This window comes from Lutra lutra, chromosome 4 (assembly GCF_902655055.1).
Source record: "Lutra lutra chromosome 4, mLutLut1.2, whole genome shotgun sequence".
Taxonomy (NCBI): Eukaryota; Metazoa; Chordata; class Mammalia; order Carnivora; family Mustelidae; genus Lutra; species Lutra lutra.
The window spans coordinates 178,114,837-178,127,410 of NC_062281.1; the positions used below are offsets into that span (position 1 = coordinate 178,114,837).

Genomic DNA, 12,574 nt, shown 5'->3' on the forward strand with positions numbered 1-12,574 from the left:
CGTAAGGCCCAGGCACAGTGCCTGGTACTTGGTCACTGGTGGCTAATAATACTATTACTCTTATTAATCTTATTAATACCATAACGGAATCCCCTGGCAGAAATGTGTAGGAAGGGGCTGGTGGGACTCCCATGTGCTCCCCAAACGACCTGAGCTCCAAGCAGCTGGGCTCATTGGCCCTGGTCCATTTCTTGTTGCTGCCAAAGTCCTCGACACCCAGTAGCAGAGAGGGGAAGTTCAGGGATGAAAAGCGGAGGCAAGCGTGCTTCAACTCAACTGCAAGTTTATTAGAAAGGCCATGGACAGATGAACCCTGAGTAACCAGCTGAGGAAGAAATGAAAAAGAGCCCCTACGTCTTTCGGCCCACCCCATAGGCCTCTCGTGAATTCTGTCTGGAGCAGACTCCAACACGAGTCAGCCCAAAAGTGCTTTCTGGGTCCTCCTCCTGGGGCTGCCCAATCTCACTGCAGGGAACCCCCTGGCGGGGCCGGTGTAGATGCTGGTGCCTGAGCTGCGGGTCACAGGGTCCTGGTCTTCTCTTCTAGCAGAAAGAGGTTGAGACCGACCCCACCACCCCCCAGCAGAACAGAACGGAAAAGGAGCTGATCTCGAGTAGAGCAAGTTCCACTAAACAGCCAAGGGTTCTAGAAGGTGGTGCTGGACTGCCTTGGAGGTATGTGCAGATGGCTACGGATGGCCCTTCGTGGGGGGCCCCGGGGTAGATGCCAAAGCTCTAAGGATTCTCGGCCACAGAGAGCCCTGGTGTGACACAGTGCCCCTCCTGGGGCCGCACTGACTATTTCCGCTCCCAGAAAGGCAAATGGATCTTGTAAAAAAAATCCATGGCGTTTGATGCCATTTTTTCCTTAAAAAAAGATGAGTTTGTACAGTGAACTGATTTCAACCAGCAGAGCATGAGCCGAGAAGAGTCCATCCCGGGAAAGGAGAAGGCACTTCTCACACCCTCAGTGGGGGTGACCTGGGCTGGCTGCTTCCTGGGCCCCTCGGGGCTCTGCTCCCTCTGGCCCTGGGACTCAGGCCTGCTCCATCTGGGAAGTATGCCGCCTCCATCAAGCTAGCACCGCCCTGTGGCTGGAACGCTGTGGCCTCTCACAGGGTGGTGGATGGCAGCTTCCTCACCCGCCGCTGGGCCAGGATCGATGATTCGATGGGCTTCAGCTGAGGGGTGGGCTTGGAGCTGTTGAGTGCAGAGTAGGTGGCTGCCATGGCTCCCTGGGAAAGAAGGTGGGAGGTCAGATCACAACAGTTGGGGGTGCGGGTGGGAGCGGGAACATGTGCTCCCCGGCTGCTCTGTGTTCCACACCCGCCCAGTCCCCTGCCAAGCCAGCCTTGGTGGTCTGTCATGGTTGTCCTCCTGCCTCCTCCATCAGACTGGAGGCTTCAGAGGTCAGAGCCTGTGTCCCCCAGAGAACCAACGACACCCTTGCATATTAGACTGGGGCTCCCTAAGGGCAGATAGATATGGCATCTGTAGGCTATGCCACCCGGGTTCTGGCCCACGGAACCCTGGCCTGGGCCACCTGAGGCCCAGCAGCCCGGAGTGGCCATACCTTCACGAGCTGTAGGTCCTGGTGGGACAGCTGGCTCTGCGGGAGCTTGTCTTTCTGGGTGATCCACGGGTGCTGCAGCACCTGCTTCGCTGTGAGGCGCTGGTGGGGGTCCACATGCAGCATCTTGGACACCAGGTCCTGGGGGCACGGCAAACAAGAGGGTTGCTGGGAGGAACACACACCTGGGTTCCTCTGATGAGAAATGGGCAAGTGGCCAACTTCCATCATCTCCCATCATCTTCAGCCTGAACCCTTCCAGCAGCCCCTGTAATCCACTTTCCACATCGCTCCAAGGCCTCCCCAAGCACAGGCCCTTCTTTGGGACTTCTTCCTGGAATGTTCTTTCCCTTCTCTTTCACCTTCTAGAAGCCATGCAGGAAGGTGAGGAGAACCTAAAGTTGAGATCAGGTAGACTCGGGTTCAAAACTTGAACTCTTCTGCTGATCGACTGAGTATCCTGGGCAAATTGCTTCCATGTTTTGAGCCTTAGTTTCTCCTCTGAGAAAGAGGGAGAATGACACTATCTGCCTCATAAGGCTGATATGAGGTACTATTCATTAAGGGCTCAACCCTTTGTCTGGCACAGAGGCTCCCATAGCTGGAAGCTTGGTAATACCGAGAGCTCAAATGTTGCCTCCTCTGAGAAGGCCTCTCTGCTTGATGTGGTCAGTAGCTCTGCTCCATGCCTCCAACGCCTGCAGCCCTGGAGGAGGACTTGTCTTTCTCTGTGGCCTGGCATCTCTGTTCCTTGTATGCAAGCCTGTATCTCTCCCCGCACCAAGTTCCCACAAGGCAAGGGCTGTGATTACGCAGCCTTCTGTCCCCCCCACGCAGGGCTCAGAACATGGGAAGGGCCGTGAATGGTCACCAGGTTGTCCAAACAAGGCAGGAAGGCAGTCTGCCTGGGTAGCTTCCACTTGGAGAAGTACAGCAACAGGGATTTGTGGAACATTCCGCTTGCGGAAACAAGATTGCAGATTACCTATTCACGAACTGGGAGGACCCTGCCTCCCCACCGCAAATGAGCTGGGCCTCACGGACTCACCTTGGCTGTCTCTGACACCGTGTTCCAATTTCCCCCACTCAGGGTAAACTTCCCACTGCCGATCCGGGTCAGGATTTCCTCTGGTGTGTCACTGGGTCCATTGGCAAATGGAGTATATCTGGAGAGAAGTCCAGAAAAGTTTGGCCAGAGCTTCTGGCCCCCATCCTGGGCTCAGGGTGGGGGTAGGAAGCTGTGTTTCTCCCTTCAGACTGGGTACTCCCCAGGGCAGGGCCACGTCCCTATCTTCAGACCTTCCTGAGGTGGGGCTGCGTCTCTCCAATCAGCCAAGCACCAGCCCCGTCTGTGCACTGGGGTTGGAGGAAGGGGCAGGGGAGAGGGGATGCTCACCCCGCCAGCATGGTGTACAGCAGAATGCCCAGGCTCCAGATGTCGCAGCCTTCATCGTAGCCCTGGCGTTTCAGCACCTGGCAGCAAGGAAGGCAGGGGAGGGTTGTCAGTCTGGGGTGGCGGCAAGTGGCCCCAGACGCTTGCGGGTTGCTCCCCAGGGTAGGACAAGGATCCCAACCTCCCTGGGTACCGAAGCCAAGACCATACAGACTGGAATCCTGGACCAAGTGGGGCCTCCATAAAAGGGGCACAAGGCCTCCTGTGCCAGGCCCCCTTCCTCTCGCAGGTAAGGAGGCTGGCACAACTCACCTCAGGTGCCACAAAGTTGGCAGTGTAGCAAGGTGTCATGAGGAGCCCATTTTCAGCCCGCAGCTGCTTGGCAAAGCCAAAGTCACAGATGCGCAGGCACTCGGGGTTCCCAGACTCGTCCACGTACAGGATATTGCTGGGCTTGAGGTCCCTATGAACAACCTAGGGGCAGAAGGTCTGGTCAGTTCTCAGTGCGGGCAGGCTGCTAGTGACCCAGGTCTACTGCCAGGGATGAGGGAGTGAGGAAGACGGGCTCAGAGAGGGACAGAAGGACCCAGAATCTGAATGGAAGGGAAGGGGCTGAAATGGGGCCCTTGGTGCTAAGGGTACTGCTGACCTGAATTTCGTGTTGATGCCTGCGAGGCAGCCCTAATTTCACTCGTGTCCACACCAGACTCTGCTTTTTCTGCCTTTTTCTCCCCTCAAATGTGCTTATCACAGTTTTTCCCAAAGACAACTCCGTCGATGTTTCCCATGGCTTCAGTCAAAATCCCGAGTCCTCCTCAATTCCTCTTTTTTTACTCTATTTGGTTTTTTTTTTAATTTTTGAAGATTTTATTTATTTCTTTGACAGAGAAAGGGCACAAGCAGGGAGAGCAGCAGGCAGAAGGAGAAGGAGAAGCAGGCCTCCCTCAGAGGAAGGAGCCTGACTTGGGGCTCGATCCCAGGAACCTGGGATCATGACCTGAGCCGAAGGCAGATACTTAACCGACTGAGCCACCCAGGCACCCCTTCAATTCCTTTTTTTTCCTTACATTCCTCAATCAAGGCATAAGCAAGCTCTGCTGTCTCTACCACTGAAATATATCCAGAGACCAAACCCTTTTCAACCCCTCTACTGGCAGCACACTGATCCCTACCAGGGACACTATCATTCCTCCCCAGTATTACAGCAACCACCTTCTAACTGGTCTCCCTGCTTCTCCCCTGCCCCCTACAGTCTGTTCTAAATATAGCAGTCAGGGGAGCCTGGGTGGCTCAGTCCGTTAAGCGTCCACCTTCTGCTTGGGTCATGATCCCAGGGTCCTGGAATTGAGCCTCGTGTAGGGCTCCCTGCTTGGCAGGGAGCCTGCTTCTCCCTCTCCCTCTGCAGCTCCCCTGCTTGTTTGCAAGCTCTCTCTTTCTCTCAAAGAAATAATCAAATAATTTTTAAATACATACATACATACATACATACATCAGCCAGAGTGATCCTGTTAAATATAAGCCAGATCATGTCATCCTGGCTGGAACCCCTCCAAGGCTTCCCCTTTAAGAGTCCTTACGAATGCTACATGGCCCCACCTGATCTTTCCCCTGCCCCTCACCCACATCTCTTGCACTCTGTTGTCCTCTAGCACCCTCCTCCTTGCTCACAGCTTCAGCTACACCAGCCTCTTTGTGCTCCCTTCAACATGCCAAGCACACTCCTGCCTCAGGACCTTTGCACTCACTGTTCCCACTTTTAGGAATATTCCTGCCTCAGGCATCTGCCTAGCCCATTCTCTTGTTTCTTTCAGGTCCCTGCTCAAATGTTACCTTATCAGTGAGGAATTCCCTGGACCATTCCATATAAAATAGCAAATACCAACCAGTACCCCTTAGTCTCCTCACCCTGCTTTATGTTTACCCATAGCATTTACCTCCACTTGACATAGTATGTACTTAATTGGTTTTTTGAATCCAGCCACTGGAATGTAGGTTTCATGAGTGTTTCATTCACTGCTGTATCTCAACATTTACAATAGTTCCTAGCACGCAGCAGGTATTCGAGCAGACTGTTGCCTGAATGATACTTACCACTGAGGCAAAAGCAAATGATTCCTCTGGCACCCCCTTGCTCCTCTGAAGTCTGAGGGCTGACCCACTCCTCTTTCCATTCTCCCCCCCTCCCTCTGCAGGGTTCTATGTAAAGCCACTCCTCCGTTACCTAATTATTGACAACTCTCAGATCGCAGACCCTAGCCCAGAACTTTCCTGAGTCCAGAATCGTATAGCTGCTTACCAGATAGCAACCACTGAATGTTCCATAGACCTTTGAATCCAACATATCCCACAGCAAACTCAGTCTCACCCTCTTGCTCCTTCTCCCATGAGCTAAAAAGGTGTTCTCAAAAACCTTCAGGGGCTCCCTACTACCTGCAGGATAAAGCCCGAAGTACCCCACCCGGTGTAGGAGGCTCAGTTATCCACTGTAGCCTCACTATCTGCAACAACCTCTCACTAGTCCTAAGCTCAGGCCAATGAAAGCTCCTCGGACCATAAATAACATGTCTGTCTGTGGAACGGCTGCTCACCTCCAGCACTGAGCAAGGGTGAAGTGAACTGTGTGCAATGAACGAACAAACCCGCCTCTGAAACACATGGAGATCTTGCAGGTAAGGTTAGCTCTCACAGATTAGCTGGCTTTATCAGATGGCCCCTTCATAATCCCAGTTGAGCCCCAAGCCTTCTAGCAGGTGCCTATGGGGTGGGTAGGCTGGAGGGTAGACTTGGCCCAGGACAGTCCACATCCACAGAGGGAACAGCGAGATAAGGAGGAGAGGGCTACACTGGCAGGGGGGTCTGGACGACACCCGTGAGTTGTAGCCAAGCTCTTGAGCAGCCCCTGACTGGGCCGTGCCTGACCAGCTCCTAGGGCTCTGTCCTTCCTAATCCAATCACATGGCCCCAAAGACAGAGCCAGACCCCACAAACGTAGACTCTTCCCTGAGGAAGGCCCAGCCAAGCTTCCCAGGAGTCAGGGACGCTCAGCCGGGCTGAGGACACTGACTACCCAGCATGAGTGATCCTCCTGGTTTCCAAAGAACTCTCCTGCCCAAGAGCTCACGGGGGGGCTGCCAGTTATACATAGGTCAGCAGACAGGCAGGGACTGCTGGCCCTGTTCCCCAGAGGAGGAAACCAGGGCTATGAGAAGAGAATGGACTTGCTCATGCAAGTAAAAAACAGAGGTGGAACTTAAACCCGGCTCTGACCTTAATTCCACAGTCTTTGCAGTTGGTGTGACACAAATGACACTTTTGGAAAACTGGGATATGGAAGTTTTTGATCATTATCCTGCCCCCAAACTCCTCCAGGTGATGATGGCTCACTACAGCAGGAAGTCCCCCATCCCCGCTGATTCTGATGTCATCCCCCCCACACCGGGTGTGTGTACAGGGGGAAGGGGAGCCAGGCCAACCAGTCTAAAGGGGCAGCTGCGACCTGACCCATTCCAGCCCACAATCCCCGCGCAGCACCTCAGGCCCAGGTTTCAAAAGGAGCCAAGTAACCCAACTTAACCAAACCCAAAGCAAAGAAAACCACCCCACGGCCTGCAGGCCAAATAAAATATGGACGCAGTCAAATGCAGCCACGGAGGAGCCATAGGCTGTGGCCTCTAGCAGAGCTGGGATTTCAATCAGACCAGAGTGCGAATCCTGACTTTAACAGCCTGTGTGATCTTGGGCATGTCACTTACCCTTTCTAGGCCTCAGTTTTCTCACCTGGAAAATGGGGCTGGTGATAGTGCTGAGGGAGGAAGGAGGATATGAGTTATGTACCAGGAATATTTAGCACCGGGCTTGGGAAATGGCCCTGTAACTCCAGCACTCCCGGGGCTGAAGCCACCACTGTGCTGGACGTTCAGATACAGTGCGTGCTTGTTAAGAAGCACTTAAAGGGTCGCCTGGGGAGCTCAGGTTAAGTGTCTGCCTTCGGCCCAGGTCATGATCCTGGGGTCCTGGGATCGAGTCCAGCTTCAGGCTCCTTACTTAGTGTGGAGCCTGCTTCTCCCTCTGCCTGCCATTTCCCCTGCTTGTGTGCTCATACTCTGTCAAACAAATAAAATCTTAAAAAGAAAAAAAGAAAAAAGAAAAAAGAAGCACTTAAAGATTAAAGGATAATAAGGAGGGACTAGAGGACCGGGAAGCCAGATTAGCGAGGAGACTTTTACTTACTCCCAGAGCCTCAGCTCCCTCACTTATAAAATGGGCATATTGACAGTACCCAACTTCCAATTGTCTGTTGGAACAATTAAGTGAGTTGATAAGTAAAGTGCTTAGAACTCAGGGGGCGCCTGGATGGTTCAGTAGTTAAGCGTCTGCCTTCAGCTCAGGTCATGATCCCAGGGTCCTGGGATCGAGCCCCGCATCGGGCTCCTGCTCAGCGGGAAGCCTGCTTTTCCCTCTCCCACTCCCCCTGCTTGTGTTCCCTCTCTTGCTGTCTCTCTTTCTCTCTGTCAAATAAATAAATAAATAAATAAATATATCTTTAAAAATAAAAATAAAAAGAACTCTGTCCAGCCTGTGGGAACTGCTGTGTGGTGCCAGCTACTGTTAGCAGCTACACGTCTGTCACGGTCCCTATCACTGGAGGATGTGCGTTTAGGTGCCTGGGACCAGCCACACACACACACACACACAGAAGTGAAGTTCTTCTATGTAAATCATCGGTCAAACAGAGAAGCCACAGTGTCATTCTCTACTGACTTTTCAAACAGGTTCCCCCGGGCACAGTGAACCCTTCTGGAGGCAGCAGAAGGGAAGCTGGGCTTAAAAGGGTTCCATGTGTTCCACAAAGAACTCTCGCAAATAAGATGAAAAAGACAGACAACCCAATTTTTAAAAATAAACATAGGACTTGAACAGGCATTTCATGAAAGAGGCTGTCCAAAGTGGCAATAAACACACAAAGAGGGGCTCAACTTCACTGGTCACCAGGGAAATGCAAATGAAAACCACCACGAGAAAGCCCTCCCCGTCTAGTCTACCGGAAGGGCTGGGATTACAGCCTTGCAAAAGCCTGAGCATCGTCAAGGACCCAAACTCCCACACGCTCTGGAGGGGCTGTAAGCGGGCAAAAGAGCTTCGACGAACCGTCTGGTATCACCTACTTGACATGAACACACACACACACACACACTGCAACCCGGAGGGTCCGCTGTTGGTGTGCACACAGTGTCACAACGCACATGTGTGGTCACCGAAAGACAAGCGCTAGAATGTCACAGCAGCATTATTTACTTGTCATAGCCAAACACTGATAACAACCCAAGGTCCACTAAAAGCAGAAGGGACCATGAAGGCATTGTATGTTCACACAGTGGAAGTTACACCGCAATGAGGATCAGGGAGCTTCGGCCACACAACCAAGTGCAGGACAGCGTGTGATGTGGTGGGAGCCGGATACGACAGAGGGTGTGCACGTGAAATCCAAAGGCAGGCAAAATGAATCGAAGCTGTCAGCAGTCAGCTTAGAATGGTCATCCCTGGGAAGCAGGCAGGGACTGGCAGGGATATTAACACATTTGGAGAAACTGGGAAAGCTTTGATTCTCGATCTGGGTGCTGATTATGTGGGCGCGTTCACTTTCGGAAAATTTACTGACTTGTACGTTAGGATTCGTGTTTTTATGTCCTACTTCAATAAAAAGATAACATTAAAACAAATAGAAAATCCCAGGGGACCCTGTTGCTGGTTATCCCCTCTCCATCCCCCTTAGGAGAGTCCCAGCCTCTAGACCACAGATACTGCCAGTTCATAAGCAGCCAAAGAATCTCCCTCCAAATACCTCAGTGCGAATTTCCCATTTCCTCCTCATCTCCCCCGGTATTTGGAAAGGGCCAGAAACTTCAGAGACCCAGAGACTCATGGCACTGGGAAAGAGACAACATCCTCCCATGCCACGCCACCCCCCACAGCTGTCTGTACTTGTAGTTTATATACCCCTGGCAGAGAAGGCAGCTCTTGCTCTAGAAAGTCCTTCCTTGCTTTGAGCTTGACCCACTGGAAACTCACTGCTTTGGCTCTATCTTCTAAACCTTCTTGGGGGTGACTTTAACTAGTACTCACTTGAGAACAAAATAGGAAAAGGAAACATTTACTATCTGACCTGACATATTTAAATATTAGTCTATTTGCACTGGCCATTTCAAAAGCCCAAACCACTTCAAACATGACCATTAAAACGGTCGGTACATGTGGTAACCAAAGTGAAGCTCTGATTTTTTTTTCTTTTACAAAAGAACCACCCCCTCATAAACTAGACGGAATCAGACACTGCCATTTTTGCAAACCCCAGTGAAATGACTGATGCAGGCAAAGATCCTGAGAGGACGAAAACACTGCACGGAAGGTTGGTGGGGGTCTTTACAACACCCCGCCAGGCTCACCCACTGACGCTGGGCTCGGGGTGTGATCCATATCAAGTATACACCGCACCTCCCATGAAGTGTTTTCTAACTCCTTGCTTCAGAAAAGAAGTTAAAGCAGGATATGATTAAGACTTTAGAAATAGGGGGCGCCTGCGTGCAGAAACGGCGGATCTGGCCTACTGGTGGCCCGGACAGGGGTGGGGCATTAATTACAATTAATTACAGCCTGGCAGAAAAACAAAAAGACTTTAGAAATAGAAGAATAGAAGCAATAAAAAAACAATGAAAATGATGCCATAGGGAGCCTGGGTGGCTCAGCTGGTTAAGCGTCTGCCTTTGGCTCAAGTCATGATCTCAGGGTCCTGGGATAGAGTCCTGAGTTGGGCTCCCCATTCAGGGGGGATCCTGCTTCTCCCTTTGCCCCTCCCACTGCTCACACTCTCTCTCTCTCAAAAATAAATAAAATCTTAAAACAAAACAATATTTTTAAAAAATGATGCCATAAGGTAGCAAATAGACACATTCAGAATGTGGGACATTTCCCAGAATTGATCTCTTCAACTAGTCTGTGGCATAAAAAAGGGAGGTTTTAGGGGCGCCTGGGTGGCTCGGTGGGTTAAGCCGCTGCCTTCGGCTCAGGTCATGATCTCAGGGTCCTGGGATCGAGTCCCGCATCGGGCTCTCTGCTCAGCGGGAAGCCTGCTTCCCTCTCTCTCTCTCTGTCTACTTGTGATCTCTCTCTGTCAAATAAATAAATAAAATCTTAAAAAAAAAAAAAAAGGGGAGGTTTTACTACAGAGGTTATATGGATGTATACATTTAACAAGGTCATCAGGTTTGGGGCACCTGGGTGGCTCAGTCGTTAAGCGTCTGCCTTCGGCTCCGGTCATGATCCCAGGGTCCTGGGATGGAGCCCCACATCAGGCTCCCTGCTGGGCAGGAAGCCTGCTTCTCCCTTTCCCACTGCCCCTGCTTGTGTTCCCTCTCTGGCTGTGTCTCTCTATCAAATAAATAAATAAAATCTTAAAAAAAAAAAGTCATCAGGTTTACACTTAAGGCCTACTGTATGCAAATTTTATCTCCGTTTTTGAAAAGAGACTTAAGGGATTTAAAAAGTGAATGAAAAGTGTAAATTTCCCAGAGATTATGATTCCAGTATAATAATGGCAAAAAGATTTTTTTGAAAGGACAATAGAGAAATGTACCTATTGACTAGGTAGCATGTGAACACGAGTAATTATTAATTTTGAGAGCTGTTATGAAAGAAAATATCTTTTTTAAAGATAAGATATTTTAGAGATAAGATGAGTTCTGAGATATGCTTTAAAATACTTTAATTATAGGGATTTATGGGTCAAGTGTCATGTCTGTAACTTCCTTTCAAATGCACCTGTAAAAATATACATTTACGGGACGCCTGGGTGGCTCAGTTGGTTAAGCGGCTGCCTTTGGCTCAGGTCATGATCCCAGCGTCCTGGGATCGAGTCCCACATCGGGCTCCTTGCTGGGCGGGGAACCTGCTTCTCCCTCTGCCTCTGCCTGCCTCTCTGTCTGCCTGTGCTCGCTCGCTCTCTCTCCCTCTGTCCCTGACAAATAAATAAATAAAAATCTTTAAAAAAAATATATATATATACATTTACATCCAGAGAAAAGGATATAGAGATAGAGACAAAGACAGAAACAGAGATTCAAAAAAATGTGGCAGACTGTTAAATTTGATGACACTAGAAGGGAAATGGTTTTCACTATAAGATTCTTTTAACTTTTCTACAGATTGGAACATTTTCCTCAATAAAAGGGTGGGAGAAATTCTTCAGCAACGACAAAAAAAGAGAGGGAAGGAAAAAGGAAGGAAGGAAAAGAGAAGAAAGAAAAAAGAGAGGGAGGGAGAGAGGGAAAAAGAGATAAAAATCTCAGCAATTCTTTAATCTGGGTGATGGGTATCTGGAGGTTCATTATACTTTTCTCATAGTTTTGTATATGTTTAAAATTTTTGATAATACATTAATAATTTATCATTAAAAAAAAAAAAAAAAAAAGCAACAGCCACGATCTGGCCCTCTTCCTCCCAGTGCAGCATTTCCTGCTGGGCTGCCTGGCCCAAGGCGCCTTCCCAGCGCAGCGAGGTGGCCGCTCCAGCTATCCTGAGCTCGCAGAGGAGGAAACGGCTCAGAGGTGAGAGGCCTTCCCAGCTGTACACAAAGTCCTTGGACACAGCCAATCCTCGGATTCCAGAACCTGCCTTCTTAACCCCCATGCTGTCTGGAAGCACCCCAAAACCTTGTCTCGTCCAGACAGAAACTCATGCTAACTCTGTTCTCAGCTTCTATTCACACCACAGGAAATTTTCTACTCCACCCCATGCGATGATGAAGGCCACATCGTATGGTTTGGACAAACACTTCTCGAGCACCTGCTGTCTTTCCAGCAGCATCTCCTCCTACATCCAGTTCCTCTGTCCTAGCAGCTGAACCCACAACCAGATCCAGCTCCCAGCTGACCCGGCTGCTTCCTCACAGAAAAACCCACACCCTACCTGCAGCTCCCCAACCTCACTCCTTAGTCGGACACTCCGGCTCTATTCTTCCCTGGCTGTGTGACCTTGGGCAAGTGACCTCACATCTCTGAGCCTTGCTCTTCTTCCCTGCGAAGTGGGGCCAATAACAGCACCTACCTCATAGGGTTGTTGTGAAAAGCAATTGAGATAATGTAAGGAAAGAACTCAGCATGGTGCCTGGCACACAGCAAGTACTGTGTAAACATTTCTTTTCACCATCTGGCCTCATGTCTCCCTCCTTCCCTTCCTTACATCCGTCTACTTACCCACCCACCATCCCTCATCTCCCCTCTGGCTGGGTGCCTGAAGACGGCTACTGCCTGGGCCAGCCCGTGGCTCACGCACTCTACTGACGGTGAGACCCTTGGCAGCCCGCCACCCCCACTGGCTGCCCCCTACCCCAGACTTACCCCCTGGGAGTGCAGATACTCCACGGTTTTGCTAATAGTGTGCAGGACAAAGCTGGCCTCCCGCTCGGAGAAGAATTTCTGCCGCAGGATCTTGTCTAGCAGCTCCCCACCCCGCATCAGCTCTGTCACCAGATACACGTGCTTGCCGTCATCGTACACCTGCCAGAGAGCTCAGTGTCAGGGCCCTCCCCTCCATTCTGGGCCTGGGCTCCCTGGATAC

At 50.8% G+C, this 12,574-nt stretch overlaps 1 protein-coding gene across 5 annotated transcripts in view; it reads right to left on the minus strand.

Annotated features, from left to right (window-relative positions):
* Nucleotides 1-266: 266 nt before the first annotated feature.
* RPS6KA1 (ribosomal protein S6 kinase A1) overlaps nt 267-12,574 on the minus strand; it is a 38,870-nt gene continuing 26,562 nt past the window's right edge. For 4 of the 5 annotated variants that reach the window (XM_047726171.1, XM_047726170.1, XM_047726172.1 and 1 more), the window contains 6 exons: nt 12,355-12,513; nt 3,275-3,436; nt 2,966-3,042; nt 2,618-2,735; nt 1,573-1,710; nt 267-1,234 (listed from right to left, as the gene is read on the minus strand). In XM_047726171.1, the coding sequence (XP_047582127.1) occupies nt 1,112-1,234; nt 1,573-1,710; nt 2,618-2,735; nt 2,966-3,042; nt 3,275-3,436; nt 12,355-12,513 (777 nt within the window). In that variant the 3' untranslated portion in view covers nt 267-1,111. Of the gene's footprint in view, nt 1,235-1,572; nt 1,711-2,617; nt 2,736-2,961; nt 3,043-3,274; nt 3,437-12,354; nt 12,514-12,574 lie in introns of those variants that run through there. The other variant, XM_047726173.1, reaches the window with a different exon arrangement.